Genomic DNA, 16,172 nt, shown 5'->3' on the forward strand with positions numbered 1-16,172 from the left:
TCAACCTCCAACCGCGACGGGGTGACGAGGGTTCTACGGCGCTGCTAAGGTAAGCTCTTGCTTTTCGTTTCTTTTCTTAACCAATCCGTAAACGTTAAAAAAATAATTGTAGTAAAGCGAATCAAACAAAAAAAAGAAATTAACAGTGGTGATTCACCTTCTGTTTTATTTTATTCCTCACTATGTTTAGTCTATGTATTTCATCTCTTTTCCACCCCCCAAAATCCCCCCCTTTTACAGATTTTAATTGGCTTTTTAAAACCATATTGAAACAAGAAAATAAAGGGAAAAAATCATTATATTATCTGCTTGATTTGCGATTTTTTGATTTTCTTGTCTATACTGCTTGTTGCCTTTTGCAGGTACATGCTTGGAGGAGCGCATGCGCACCATTTGCGGCGGCGTGCGAGGGTGAGATTGCTGCGGCGGCTACTAGGGTTTCTGCTATACCTTTTGTGTTTTTTGGGCTAGCAGATTAGGGTTAGCAATTTAGGCCTTATTGGGCCGAATTTTGGGCTATGTAAATGGTTTTTTAGCCAGGCCAAAATTGGCCTATTACACTCATTAAATGTATAACGGATAATCATAAGCACATATCATGGGATTCTATCAATATGAGGTAGTCAAACCTAAATAGGCTCCTTATGGAATTGGAAGTGTGTTCACATTAGGATAGCATTTACGCTTAAGCTGGGGTGGTTGGTTTTGTTTGAGGTGGGATGCGAGGTCATGCTCAAAAAATCAATGCGTAGTCAACAATGCCTCTTAGGCTTGACACGTGTCTTCTTGACGAAGGGATATAACAATACCCCTCCCAAGTCGCGTGGGAGATCATAAAATGGCCTTTTGCGAGGCATGATTTGAGGGTCCCTTAAAGGCTTATCCACTGGAGAAGATGAAGCATCATAAAACAATTGTCATAAATTGAAATTCTTTTGGGGAGCAGTGGTCATGATGATGAGCATCTTGTTGGATCTGGTGTCCTGAGTATAGTATATTCGTTTGTAAATTTGTAATTTTTTCGAACAAACTGATTAATAAAATAATTCATGGATTACATTAATATATTTTATATAATTGTCCTCATGTGGTTTTTGCATGCAAAGCAAAATAGAAGCAAATATTAGCTCATTGGTTGTCTAATTTTTAAACTAATACTAAGCGATATTACGTGGTCGGATCGTAATACGGAAAGTAGGGGTAAGTGTTCGATCAAATCGAGTGAAAACTTTTCAAGTTAATTGAGTTGATGAGTCCTATTTTATCATCCTAACTCAATTTGAATTTTTTTTCAAATCGAGTCAAGTGAAATGGAATTCAAGTCGAGTCGAATCGAATCGAGTGAAACTGTTCAAGTTAAATTAAAAAAATTAGACATGTCAAATTAAAATCTTATTACAATATAACTAATTTCATGTTAGAGCACATAAATTTGAAACCATATATATATTTGAAAACTTTTTCAAAGCAAAATAAAAAAATATATTTTAGTATGATAAACTTGAATCATTAATTCTTATTTAGGTCTCAAAATTATTATTCTAAATTTCTTTTAATTTTTTAACTTTCTTTATATATTTTTAGAATTTTTGTTGAAATTTTTATAATTTTAAAAATATATATATTTTAAATTTTATAAATATTTTGAATTTTAAAATTATTTTGAATTTTTAAAATTATTTTGAATTTTTTGTTGAGAGAGACCAAATTTTTCATTTTCAAACTTAACAAGGACCAAAAGGGTATTTACACCAATCTGTTATTCGAATAGTAAAATTCAACTAGATTCGAACTCGAAACTCGAATTATTTATTCGAGTTGACAAATAATTTGAATAACTCGATTCGGTTAACTCGAAATTTGAATTTTTTTCGATTTTTTTGAATCGAATAAAGTTTTGCTCACCCCTAACGGAAAGACAACTTATATTAGTAGACGAACTTAAACATATCCTTAGTCTAATCGAAAATGAGCAAACCGATTGAAAGACTAATATGTCATCTACCAAGTCCAATTGGAGAGATGTCTTGTCTTGGGCATCGGAACGAGTGACTCCCTAATCTGTCATAATTTGATATGGCAAATTAGGTTTCCCGGTATACTTAAGGAGCTTATTCTCAAGCAAAGTAGTATCTTTTTTGTAGTTTTTTTTTGTAATTTTTAGATTTTAAGTTAATAAGTGTAAATGTATCGTTTTTACTCATTTAGTGACCCTATTTGGTCGATAGTATCATTGGGGGGCCTAACATGTGGTTGAGTGGTGTAGGGACGTGTTGGAGGTTGAAAACGAGTGAAAACGACACCAAAAGAAAGGGTATCGCGATATCCAAACCTTGGAATCGTGATACCTCCAACAAACTTGAAGATTGAAGACCACCATTCTGTTGGGAAATGTACCCATATTGTAGTAAACATATAATTGTTTTCTATGTATTTGAATGATGAATAGATAAATTTCACATTTCACTATTATGCCTTTTGTATTTTTTTTCTTTCATATTTTTCATGCATAGCGAAATTGTGGCAAGCACATATTAGCTCATTGATTGTCTAAGTTCAAACTAATGATAAGTGGCATTGTAAGAATGTTTATATTGCAAGAAAGACAACTTACTTCAACAGATAATCTAAACGAATTCGTAATCCCGTAAAAGAATCAAAGTGAGCATTTGATTCAAATATTGAAAATGATTATTATGTAGTCTACAATTCCAATTGAGGAGATGACTAGTCTTGACTATCAGAGCAGTTGACTCCACAAGTAAAGGCATAGATGTATTCATTGGAAAAATGATACATTGAACTGGACTCAAGATAAATTAATTATGAATTTGTTCATGAATTAGTTCACTGGTGACATTCATGGTGTGATTTACCTAAATCCTGAGTTAGTCACTAACCATGCGTATGTAACTCATATGCTTTAATATAAGTAGATGTTTATGCTCTAAAGATGATCGAGCCGATAGTTGGTATGTTGGGTACAGGATTTGTGTATGGCATGACTTTACTAGCAATATTGGAATTCATAGCTCAATTAAAGAGTTAATGATATCATCTCATTTCGAACGATTAATTTATCACAGTCATTTGTTAACAGTAGTCAAAGGAATGAAGGATATCATATGAATGTAACACACACATGACGAGGTCATGGAATAAAACAATTAGATGAATTACTTTCATAAAAAGTATACAATAAGAAATTTTCAATCATGGTTTTTTTTGTGGATTGACTCCATGATTAAGTAATTGCGAATTATCTGAACAGTACTTTTGGGCATAATTACAATTACTAGAGTCTAATTGTATATGTCCAATTGGTCCCTCCGCTAGCTTAACAAAAGCTTGATCGGATTGCATTTGAATTAGAAGTAAATCTACGACTTTGGAAATAATTTAATTGAGTCAATTTATTCGATGTTTAATTAAATTGGGTGGTCGTAAGAATTGTTCAACTAGAGAATTTGATTAAAGAATTTTATTGAAAAATTAATTTGAAAAATCTAAGTGATTTTTGAGAAAATTAATTTTGATCAAGTAAAATCAAATTACTTAAAAATAATATGATATTTTTGGAAATTAATTTTTAAGTCATACAATTGGCCTAATAGGTAATTGAACTTGAAAATTGGACTTGAGGTCGTAAATTGGGCCTGAGAGCCCAAAACTAAGACCAAGACCCAAAAATTGGTCGAATTTGACTTGATATGTGAAATTGAATTGACGGTCCAACCGGTGGCTAGACCGGACCAGTCAAGCTGTCACTGGCTGGGATCGAACTGACAGAAATCGAACCAGCTTAATGTGTTGACAACTGCGATGGTGGCATTTCGGTGGCCGGCAAATGGTTGGCGACAGTGGTTCTTCGGTGGTTGAGTACTAGAGAATTGCACTTCTACTAGAACTTTACGTGAGCTTGAGGATAGCGGAAAATACTACTTGGTCGAAGCGTTCATCGTCGACGAATAAAAAATGTACAGTTTTGATTAAGTGTTTATTATTTCAGATATCACAACCAAGTTCTTACTTTGGAATTTTTTTTAAAACTCTGTTTTTTCCCTAAATTTATTTTTTGTCGCGTTTTCCAAACCTAATTTCTAGTTTAGTTTTTAGTTTTAGTTTCTCTAGGTTTTCTATTAGTTTTTCTACAACTTTTCTAGGGTTTTTATTTTCTCTTCTCTTTTCTTAGTTTTAGAGTTTATTTTTCTATACTCCCTTTTTGTTCTTAGTGTTAGTTAGGTTAGTTATCACTGTAACTTAGGTTTATTTGCACTCTCAGTCTATGTACCTTGGTTGTAAGGCATTTCTAGTTTTAGTTTAATGTATTTTGGTTTCTTTTACTTTAAATCGACTAAAGTTTGTTCTTTTATGTTTATTGCTTTAGATTTTCTTGTTGAATGACTTCAATTTCATGTTCTTTAAGTTTATTGCATAAAAATCCAAACTTTTATATTTTTCTTAAGCTTTGCTTTAATGGTTTCTTTGATTTTCATTTATATGTCCATTAACTTTATTTTCAACATTAGTAGCTAAACCTTAAAGGGGGTTGGTTGATAGAGATATGGGTAAGTTAATTTTTTGGACAAGGGATTAAATCGTAATAAATTTGACTAAATCGAATAGACCTCAAAACTTAGGAATTGACACCCTTAAGGGAATATCTAGACAAGTGAGACCGAGAAGTAATCTTTTTGTGCACCAATTCATTAGTTCAAAATTAACTGGTGAGATCGAGAGATAAACCAAATTAATTTGTCTAAGTTGGTAAAATTGAGATCGATGTATAAAATTGAGTCTCTTAGTAATTTAAGCGATTTAAGTCCCTCATTCAAAGACCGATAAACCACATCAAAATCTACCGACCATCGTTAGTCATTTATTGGTTAATCTCGTAGTTTTGTACTCTTTACAATTAGGTTCCTGGATTAGCATAATTAATTTTTTTGTAAAATTTTCTTGTTATGATTTGTCGTACTATAAAATAATATTAGTAGTCGCTTAGGTTTAATAGTGTACGCTTTTTATCACTTAATCACCATCTCATTTGGGTTCGAACTCTTGGAAAACTTCGTGTTCTATCGGAACTATAAATATTACAATTGACCTATACGCCTGCAGTAAAACCTCACTTTAAATTTTCTTTATAAAATCGTTTGTTTTATGCATATGTGCACACGGTTACTCCTAGAAGATAGAGACATAAATGTGATTGTATTGGACTGGACCTAAGAAGAATAAATCCTGAATCTGTTTATGGATTTTTTTCATTTGTGACGTTCAAAGTGTGACATACATTAATCTTGAGTGGATTACGGATTATGTATGCATGAATTGTATATTTTGATGTAATTAAAAGTCTGAGTTCAAATAAATAAGGAACGAAAAGCTAGTACGTTGGGTATATGACTTCTACAATATGTAGCTTCATTCACAACAGTAGAAGCCTGAGATATGAGTAAATGATATCCTTTCATTGGCATTACATGGTTGATGAAAAGTAAACGTGGCCACACATTTTGAATAAAAACAAATGATGTCTGGTTCGAAAATGGTTTTATTCAAAATGTGTGGCCACGTTACTTTTTATCAACCATGTAATGCCAATGAGAGGATATCATTTACCCATGTCCCAGGCTATGAACTCCACTATTGTGAATGACACTACATACTTGATCTGAAACAATTCATTGTGGCAAGTTAAGCTCTTTTCAACACTTAACGAGCTTGTATTTAAGTAATTTTTTTATCTTTTTTATTCAGTTTATAGATTTAGTAATTTTACCTTTGAATCTAATAAAATGAGCTTTTTAGTGTGTTCTATGACCTGTTAGGCCAATCAGGGCCTGAGGAGGAAACTAACGTGTTGGTTAAGTTTGCAGGATGACATTTTTAGGCCTATGAATTAGTGGACTGCCCTGGATGTTGCAACATTCAGAGGGGATGTTATTCCCCTGAAGCCCCATCGGGCTTCTCATGTTGGATATAGTGCCCTAGGTGTAGTATATTCATTTGTACACTAGTAAATTTTTTAATAGATTGGTTAATAAAATTATTCATGAATTACATCAATATCTTTTGTATAATACCCTTATGTGGTTTTTTCATATAAAACAAAATAGAAGCAAATGTAGATTTGCTCATTTTCGATTAGACTAAGGATATGTTTAAGTTCGTCTACTAATAAAGTTATTTTTCTGTATTATGATCCGACCACGTAATACTGTTTAGTATTAGTTAAACATTAGACAACCAGTGAGCTACATTTGCTTCCATTTTTCTTTACGAACAAAAAACCATGTGGGGACAATATACAAAGTTTTAACATAATTCATGAATAATTTCATTAACTAATCTGTTCGAAAAAATTACAAGTGTACTTAAACGTAAATACTACACTTAGCGCACCAAATCCAACAACACAGGGGCAGCTTACGAAAGGTAATAAAATGACCCTGCTTCGGGACACATGGGGGAGGCTTACATAATATATTCACTGTGCACAATACTCGTAACTATGATAATATTCACGTGACATAAAGAAAGTATGAGAGCAAAAGAATATATATGATAAAGTAATAACTATTTCAACAACAGGGACTACAACTTTTATGTATAGAATTTGTGAAGGTTGCGAGCGTTCCATATTCGCGGTACGTGAATCCTATCCAGCCGTTCGAGTTTATATGTTCCACATCCTAAAGCTACTATCACTCGATAGGGTCCTTCCCAAGTGGTTGGCAACTTTCCTCTTTGCCCAAATGGTTAGTTAGTTTCTGCATTTCGCATCACTAAGTCTCCCACCTAGTATTGTCTATTATGAACCCTTTAATTGTTGTATTGTGCCACTTGTTCAGCTCGCATTACCATCCAGATAGATGCTTTTTCCCTTACTTCATCCAGGAAATCAAGATTCTCTCGGAGCTTTGCTTCATTGGTTTGATCTACATAATGAACTGCCCAATGTATGTTAAGGCCAATTTCGGGTGGTATCACGGTTTCGGTGCCAAACATAAGATTGAAGAAGGTTTTCTCTTGTCCTTGAGTGTGATATGATTCCCAAAGATCAAAGGTTACCTAGCAGCTCATCCAACCCATCCGCTTTTCGCATCTTCTACCTTATTTTTTAGTCATTAGAGGATTTTTTTTCTTGGTGGCTTTCACCTGACCATCCGCCTCACTCTTAATAATAATATACACAAGGAGCCTAATCTTATTGCCTTGAAAAATGCACCAATTTGTCAGCAATCAAGATTGTCTGCTATCATTACCTGGGAAAAATGTCCTTTTGGAGTTGGTGGTGCCTTTACCATTATCAAATTTGATCGTGTAATCCTAAAACAAAAAAAAAAAGATTATTAGACTGGTTGGGATCTCACCTTATTGAAGCTACATAAAAAGTATAAGTATTAAAGTGAATGATCAGTTCTCACTCTATCCAATTTGATCCTATTCTAGTAACACTAGACACTTTATCAAATCTTGATAGAATTCAAATTTAGTGATCAAAATAGATCTATTTATCAAAATTATAAACTAAAGTGGAAAAATTATAAATATTAAAGTTAACCTAATTACTAAATTCATAGGTCAAAATTTACATTTCCCTATGATTCAATAACTTAATTAGAATGAATGTATTAAAATTGGGGAGGAAGGGATGGGGTTGCGGATTGTAACTAACCTAGATAAAGGTCTTAAAAGATTCGTGACTAAATCCGGAAATTGGAGCAGTGAAAGCGAACGAGATTCATGCAACATTCCACAAAAACGACAGTGTCTTAGATACCTTAGAGTTAGTCACACACAAAAACCTTTGCTGCTTCAATGTTATAAAGTACTTGAGACCCATGTTTTTGACTTTTGACTGCTTCTATCACCCAATCAATTCCTTTTCTTTTTTCTGCTTACGTGTACTCTCCAGATTCATTCTCTTCATACACTTCTTTTCTTTTTCTTTTGTTTTTTTAATAGAAAACGGAATTCCAATTTCACCTTGAATTAGCATTTTCAACTTGACGCAGAAACCATTAAAAATCACCCAAAAAAGAAACCCGGGAATGGCCGAAACGACTGCTGCTGTTACTACTACTACATCTTCTACGCAATCTCCGAATCCCATGATGATGGACCCTTCACAACCGTCATCATCAGCGATGCCTACACCTGCACCGCCGCCTCCCACGGCGGTGACTACGACTTCAAGAACGTTAGCGCCTGCACCTTCAACGAATTCCTCAATTCTTCCTCAAAACAACAACAATCCTTCTCCTTCTCCTTCCATTGACCCTTCTTCACTGCAAAATCAACAGCAGCAGCAGCAGCAGCAGCAAATCTCGCAAATTTTGTCTCCACCTCTTCCCCAACAACAACATCAACAGCAGCAGCAGCAACAGCAAACACAGCCAAATGTTGCAGCTTTATCAAATTTCCAAATCCAGCAATCCCTTCAAAGATCTCCATCTATTTCACGCCTTAACCAACTCCAACAACACCAACAACAGAGCCAGCAGCAGCAGCAACAACAACATCAGTCTCAATACAATAATGTTTTAAGGCAAGGGTTATATGGGCAAATGAATTTTGGTGCGTCAACTTCAGTTCAAGCTAACCAGCAACAGAACCAGCAGAATCAGCAGATGGGCAATCCCAATTTATCAAGGTCAGCTTTGATTGGGCAAGGTGGTCATTTGCTCGGTGGTGCAGCAGCTCAGCTTAGTTTGCAGTCTGCGCTTTTAGCTTCGGTATGAATCTTTTTAGAGACTCTTCTGGGAAAAAAAAATAAATTTTCTAGCTTTTGAAGGCATTTTCTTTTCGTTTATTCAGTGATTAGAAGTAAGAAATTTAATGAATTTGTTGCTATTGAAATCAACATCTTTTTGTTTGGAAGTGGGGAAGTAGTTTAGAATTATGCAGTTGCTATTCTGGTTACTAGTTTGACCTTGAATTGGATGACTTATTGATGCTAAATTGTTTCTTCCTCTGATGATTGTTTTTTCTTGGATATAATTTTCAAATTTTGATGCAAGTTCCATATTGATTTTCTGAAGAATTTTCAAGGTGCGATTTGCATTTTAAAGTGTTTTTTTTTTTGTCTTCTTTTGCTTTTCCTTGCCATTATGTTAGTTAATGTACTTGAGATTTTATTGTCAGCTAAAGTTGGGATTTATTGATGATTGATGCTTACTGTTGGTTACTGTCTTGAATCTTGGTAACTCAAGTTTAATTGGTGCTCGTGAGTGGTTTCCTTGCTTATTGACGGTAACAAATGCACTATTTCTACTCCTTCAGAATTTTGAAGTAGCTAATGGGTCCAGAGCAATTTAAATTATGTTTTAGTCTTTTAACCGGCTAAAGTTATATGATTATGTTGATGTCTTGGGATAAACTTAGTTTTCATTTTAAATTTGTAGTAATGAAAATTTTAATGGTAATAATCTAACCATTGCAGAGTATATTACCAGATAGGGCTTAATAGAGAAAATTCTAACTAGTTTCATGTTTATCTTGCTTATTCTAAAGTCATTTGAGTTTTTTGATGTAGCCGAGGCAAAAAGCTGGAATGGTGCAAGGATCTCAGTTTCATCCAGGAAATCCAACTGGGCAATCTTTGCCAGGGATGCAGGCAATGGGGATGATGAATTTGGGCTCACAACTAAGGGCTAATGGAGCTCTTTATGCACAACAGCGGATAAATCAGGGACAGATGAGGCAGCAGTTATCACAACAAACTCAACTGACATCTCCTCAGGTATTGTCTCTTCTGATGATGATGTATTGACCATTTTCCCTTTAATGAGTAGAGAAACTAATGCTTTTTCTCTTACATTTTCTTTGTTCTTTATTAAGTCATTGTCGTCGGTAGGTGGCATTCATTTTGTTTATCTAATGACATGAAGGTTAAATTCCACACTCGTATAAAGATTTACTATTTATTTTAGTAAAAGAATCTTTGTGATGTAATTTTGAGACTTCAATTCGCTTCACAAGATTAGTCTTTCTGCATCATGGTGGTCTTTACTTTTGGAAAAATTTCTTTTCTATTCTTAATATCTGCTCAACTTGGATCAAGAAAAATTCTAATTAGGTGTTGTAACTGCAAAATTTCAGATTTAGGTTGTTTATACTTTCTGAAATATGTACGGGAATAAAACTTAAGAAGTGAAACAGAAATTGTTTCATCTCCTTGGATACCACCATGACAACAATTTTTTGAGGTTATTCCAAATTGTGTTTTAGTAACTGTTAGCAAAGTTCCACTATTCTATATATTTATGGTTAACTATGTTTAAATTCTCACGGCAAACAACATTTTTCTTTTGGTCTAGACTTTAGACCTTGGAGGTAATTTGAACAACCTATGAGACATACTCCTTCACTTTTTTTTAATGGAAAATGAGATCTTCAGTCGTAACTTACAAAAACTGGATGGTTATCACCTTTCATGACGTTCATCTGAACTTTCTTTCCCTTTACATGCAAAGATAATTGAATGTGTAAGTAAAGGAGCATGAACTTCATCATTTTTGAATATCTTGGCTGCTAGTGAAGACTTGGAAATGAATGCTATAATTTTGAAGTTAAATAGCCCTTCATATTGTTTGATACACTTCTTTCTATTGTAATTTGGCAGAATTAGAATCTTATCTAAGATGTTTTAACAGCTTTTACATTTTCTGCAAAGAGATTTGAGTGTTGATAAATGATTGCACATCTTTTGGTGTATGATTAATGATTATTTGTGTTTGATTCCCTCAAAATGCTTTTATTGGTGATGACCTAAATTTCTTAGGCTATACTGGGGAAATGCAAGATTACCTATGGCATCCTATTTTAACTGCTAATAAGCTAAAATAAAACCAAATATGTTAGAGTATCCCTTTAATTGCCTTTTATTTTTGGACCTGTCTTGTTATGCCATTGCCTCCTTCTGTGAAAATTTTCCGTGTGTAAGCAATATTTAAGTGGTTCTGTGATGAGGTTTCAAAATGTCTTCAATTAATTTGTGCGCATTACCTCAGTATGCAATATCCACTCTGTAAACTACAGGTTCAAAGCTTACCAAGAACATCTCAAGCCTTCATCAACTCTCAGTTATCAGGGCTGGCTCAGAATGGACAGGCAGGTATGATGCAGAACTCTCTCTTGCAGCAACAGTGGTTGAAGCAAATGCCGTCCATGTCTGGCCCAGGCTCACCCTCACTCCGCCTTCAGAGGCAATCACAGGTCCTCTTGCAACAGCAACTGGCATCTTCTTCTCAGTTGCACCAGAATCCTATGTCCTTGAACCCTCAACATTTGTCTCAGCTCGTACAACAGCAGTCACAAATGGGGCATCCTCAAATGCAGCAGCCACAGCAACACCAGCAACAGCAACAGCAACTACTGCAACAACAGCAGCTACAGCAACATGCTCAACAACAATTACAACCACAACAACCACCATTGCATCAACCCCAACAGCAGCAGTCTCCTAGGATGTCTGGACCAGCAGGTCAGAAAACTCTCAGTTTGACAGGATCACAGCCTGATGCAACTGCATCTGGTACAACCACACCGGGGGGAAGTTCGAGCCAAGGAACTGAGGCGACCAATCAACTTCTTGGAAAGAGAAAGATACAGGATCTGGTTTCACAGGTTTTTCCGGCCTTTAACTTTTTGTTTTTTCATTCTTATTTCATAGTTCAGATGGTTTTCTTCTTTTGTGGTGAATTGTGACATTATCTTTTGGCTGTGCTTAGGTTGATTCGCAAGGTAAGCTTGAACCAGAAGTTGAAGATCTACTTTTGGAGATTGCTGATGACTTCATAGATTCTGTAAGGTTCTACTTTAAAGGCTTTATAGTTACCTTTCTGCGTTTAGGGTCATTGCTTGGGTATATGCATCTGTCATTCATAGTTTTTAGTTTCTGGTGGTCTTAACCTCAAATCATAAAATAAATAATGTCAGAGGCTCAGCTGTTGTAAGTATAGATGATACAGAATTGGAGCGAAGAAAGCGGAAGAAAGATCAAATTCAAGTTGTTCGACTCGAAAAGGAAAGATTTGGATTTGATCTGAAAAGAAGAAATAAATGAATTTAGTAATAAAGAAACTGAAAACAATAAAAGAAGAAATTTGAGAAAAAAAGAATAAATAAAAATCATAAATAAAAAAATAGAAATTAAGAAAACAAAGTGGAAAAATATTCGAAATAATAACTAAATAGTGAAAATATAGATTAAAGTAAAATGGAAGATGGAACGATAAACCGATGGATATGATGGAGGATAAATGTCCAATTGAACCCTTTTGAGATATAAATCCCAACAAACTCAATTAATGGCTCTAATCAATCTTCCAAGAAAACAACGCAATTAATAGCTCTAATCAACCTTCCAAGAAATAGTCCCTGGCAAATTGAAGGGTGAAGAATGAATCGATAAGAAAACCACTAAAAATCACAAGAAAGAAATCTTGCACAATAAACAAACTCCCAGAGTTGAAAACTTTATTAATGAAAAACAATTGTCTAAATTGTGTACGTTATATATAGGCTAGTTAAATAAATCTAAATAAAACTCTTAAGTATATTAGAACTCTAATTAATTCGGAATAATAAAATAATAAAATAATAAGAGCTGATAAATATAATATTGAGCTCGTATATAACAAAAATTAATTCTAAAGCATGAAGCTAATATGATTTAAACTCGAATTAAAAGCCTGAAACTCGTAATTCTCGTCATAATCCTGTCTAGAAATTCTGCTCGCGCAATCTTCATTAAAACGGTCATAACTTGAGCTCCCGAACTCAAAATCAAGTGATTCAAAGTGCGTTTCGAAGCTAAGAGATAGATCTTTGAACACCATGAAGACATCTTAACTAAGAAATGTCTAGATCCCATCCAAAAATTCGTCGCAAGACTGATGATTTCTCAAACTTGAAAATTGGCAGTTTCTATAAATGGAATTTAATAAATTTCACCCCATCTGTGCATGTATCAATAGACATGGTTAGCCTTGGGGTATTGTTGATGTTAAATGTAGCTTGAATATTTTTGGAACATCGTTTAAGAACTCCATGAATCTCTTCCTGCAATGTTTTGTGCTTAGCCTGAAGAGAAACTGAATGTTTGGGCTCGAAGTGGATGGATGATATTGAGTTTATCTAAGTTATTTTATTTCTATGAATAGTTATAGTACGGAAATAGTGTTTCAATTTGTAACTTTGTAATCAAATTTTAGCTTTTCTATCAGTTTGTGGCAACTAGCCATTACTCACAGCTATACAATTAAACTGTCCATATGCACTGTTGTCTTATTTTTTTTCCTTTTCAGTCTTTCTTCTTATTCTTCTTTGTGTCCTCCTTAGTCCTTCCATTCAGTAGGTTCATCAGCTGTTAAGTAATAATCTTCTTTGTTTAGAGCTTACACCTTTTCACTTGTTTTCAGGTGACTACATTTGCATGCAGTTTGGCTAAGCATAGGAAATCGTCAACATTAGAGTCCAGGGATCTCTTGCTACATTTAGGTTTGTGCTTCACTATTTCGCATTTATTTGGAAGAGTTATGTGTTGATGTTGTGATATTTGGTTACTGTTCTTATGTTTTATTAGATGGGATAAATTTTGGAATATCTAGGTTTTGCATGTTTTGAGGTTGCCATACATAACATGTCATATAAGCTATTATTTGCCATGATGAACCTTTGTTCTCTGATTTCTCTCTTTTCCATAATTATGCAAAGTTACTTTGTGTTTTCATATAAGTAAGAAAACGCAAGTTTAAGCTTACAGTTACAAGTTACAACTATATACATTCTGTTGCTGGTGGTCAGGAGAATTTCAGAAACTTACTACAATCCATGCTTAATCTTTTCCTTCCAAGAGTTGCTTCCAATGTACTATTATGTAAATTTTGATAAATTATGTATTACTTTACTTCCAATAGTGCAGTATGACAAAAGAGTTTAGATGTCGAGGCCCCATAAGATAGCCTATTTTAGTTTCTTCATACTTTAAGTGAAGCCAATGGAGCTATAATGGATGTTATACATGGGATATTTGCAGAGAGAAACTGGAAATTGCCTGTTCCTGGATTTTCAAGTGAAGAGCGGAATCAAACAAGTCCAGTAAGCATTTCTGTTTGTCGTTTATGAGATAGAATTGTCTTCAATGTATGTGAATTCCAATTTCCTTTTCAGGGTTAGGAACTCTTAGTTCAACACCTTTTTTTGGTAGTCAAAATATAGTTTCTGGATATTTGTCTTTCACATTTTACATTTTACTTTGCCCGTTAGATTGAAACCTTTTGAACTATCTTCTCTGGTGCACTTTTTGCTTTATATGAAAGACTTTGTTTATTTGCAAAAGAAGAAAGAATACAATTGACGATGCTGAATTTTCTTTTTAAAACATGCAGTTATCAAGTGACCTCCACAAGAAGCGTCTTGATATGGTGAGTGAAATTTTGGTACAAAAGCATAAAGTATATCTTACTCTCCTACAGCATTAAAACTTCTACTTTTATGCAAATTACTTGATTAGGTACGAGCGCTTATGGAATCATCACAGCCTGAAACAAATGCAAATAATCCTAAAGAAATGATACGGCAAGGGCTTGGTAACCCAGTCAGTGCAAACCATTTATCGAGACCTTCACCAGATTCTGAGCAGTTGGTTTCACAAGCAGCTGGTTCGCAAATGCTGCAGCAAATAACTCGGTAATAACCGACAGAATTTGTCATTCATAATGTGGACCCAATTCAACCTGCCTGTCTATCTGGATATCATAGGTGAGTAATGTGATTCACTTTAACTAATGGTTTAGTGTCTCCTCTTCCATTTGCCAGTCTCCAAATATGTATTTATTTTATTGTCTGTTCACCTATGTACATGTTGAGCATATGGAATCCATGCTAGGATGTATCACATGTCTACTACCTTTTTATCAATGAGACCGTATTCTCCACATAGTGGAGCTATGAGCTTGAAGGAAAAAATACTGGCATAGTATGATGGAAAATGGGCTTGTCTTGCCTCTATCTTTCCCGGGATTCTTAAGCCTCGTTCAATTGTCTTGTCTCACTTAACTCATCGAGTAGTGATTCTAATTGAATGAGTGGTTAAGCTCATTCAACCAGTCAAATGGGCTAAACTCTGATTTTCTTTCGAATGAGGGGATTTGGCTTATCAGCTGGCCCTACTCGTCTTTACTCGCAATTGTGACAACTTGCTTGAAGCAGTATTAGTAAACTCATTACAATGTCATCTTTTTAGTCTAATGAACCAGATAGAGATTAATTCTGAATCATGTCTAGCTGCTAAACTTCCCTAAAGACATAGTTCGATGCTGTCTTAAATCATACTCCGTCCTAAAGACATAGTTCAATTCTGTCTTAAATCATACGATGATGTCCTTAAATATTCTTGTTGATATGGTCAATTATTATAATCATTCATTTCGTAACTAGCCTTGTGAACTGCCTTGTTTGCAGGTTATAATATATAGTTAAAACTGAAGCTTTTAAGCTGTAGTGGATTGACAAAAAGAAAAGGTTGTAATTACTTGGTAAGTATCAGAGACATGATGGAAGTACAAATGATTTACACCATTTGATCATCTAATTTATCATTTTCTATTCATGATTTCTGTTGGTAACTGGATTTAGGTTAGTTTTCATGATTGTAGTTGATCCCTCATTTGGGTTTTAGACAATATATATATATATATAGGTTGTCAAAAGCACATTGATTCAGTGATTGAGTTTCCATCTATTGGATTCAAAAGAAGAAACGGTTTTTTTTGGTCTCCGACCTTTAGTTATCTGGTAATCACAATGGTCCCATTAAATCCGAGTTGAGCCAAGTCAAACTAAAGTTCTCTCAATGTTGTTTTCTTAATTTATGGGACTCAAATATATTATTTAATCATGCTTTATTCTTAACGTGAAAATATCGAATTTTAAATTAATATTTTAAAAAAATGATATTATTTAATCATGCTTTATTCTTAACGTGAAAATATCGAATTTTAAATTAATATTTTAAAAAAATTACTCTTGTACAATCATTTTATTTTGAATAAGGATTTGTATGCAAAATGAAACCTATCGGTAATTTTCAATTAGTAAAGAAAACCATTCGATCAGTAAAAAATATCTGTTCTTGATGGATAATTGTTGAAAGTCCT

General features: G+C 34.1%; 1 protein-coding gene across 1 annotated transcript; it reads left to right on the top strand.

Moving 5' to 3' along the window:
* Positions 1–7,930: 7,930 nt before the first annotated feature.
* Positions 7,931–15,738, top strand: LOC105776895 (transcription initiation factor TFIID subunit 12b). Its single transcript, XM_012599845.2, has 9 exons — positions 7,931–8,744; positions 9,545–9,751; positions 11,050–11,637; positions 11,742–11,816; positions 13,434–13,512; positions 14,051–14,112; positions 14,403–14,438; positions 14,528–14,775; positions 15,478–15,738. Exons 1-8 carry the CDS (start codon positions 8,061–8,063, stop codon positions 14,705–14,707), a joined length of 1,911 nt encoding a protein of 636 aa, XP_012455299.1. The 5' UTR covers positions 7,931–8,060; the 3' UTR covers positions 14,708–14,775; positions 15,478–15,738.
* The last annotated feature ends 434 nt before the right edge of the window (positions 15,739–16,172 follow it).

This window comes from Gossypium raimondii, chromosome 10 (genome assembly GCF_025698545.1).
Source record: "Gossypium raimondii isolate GPD5lz chromosome 10, ASM2569854v1, whole genome shotgun sequence".
Taxonomy (NCBI): domain Eukaryota; kingdom Viridiplantae; phylum Streptophyta; class Magnoliopsida; order Malvales; family Malvaceae; genus Gossypium; species Gossypium raimondii.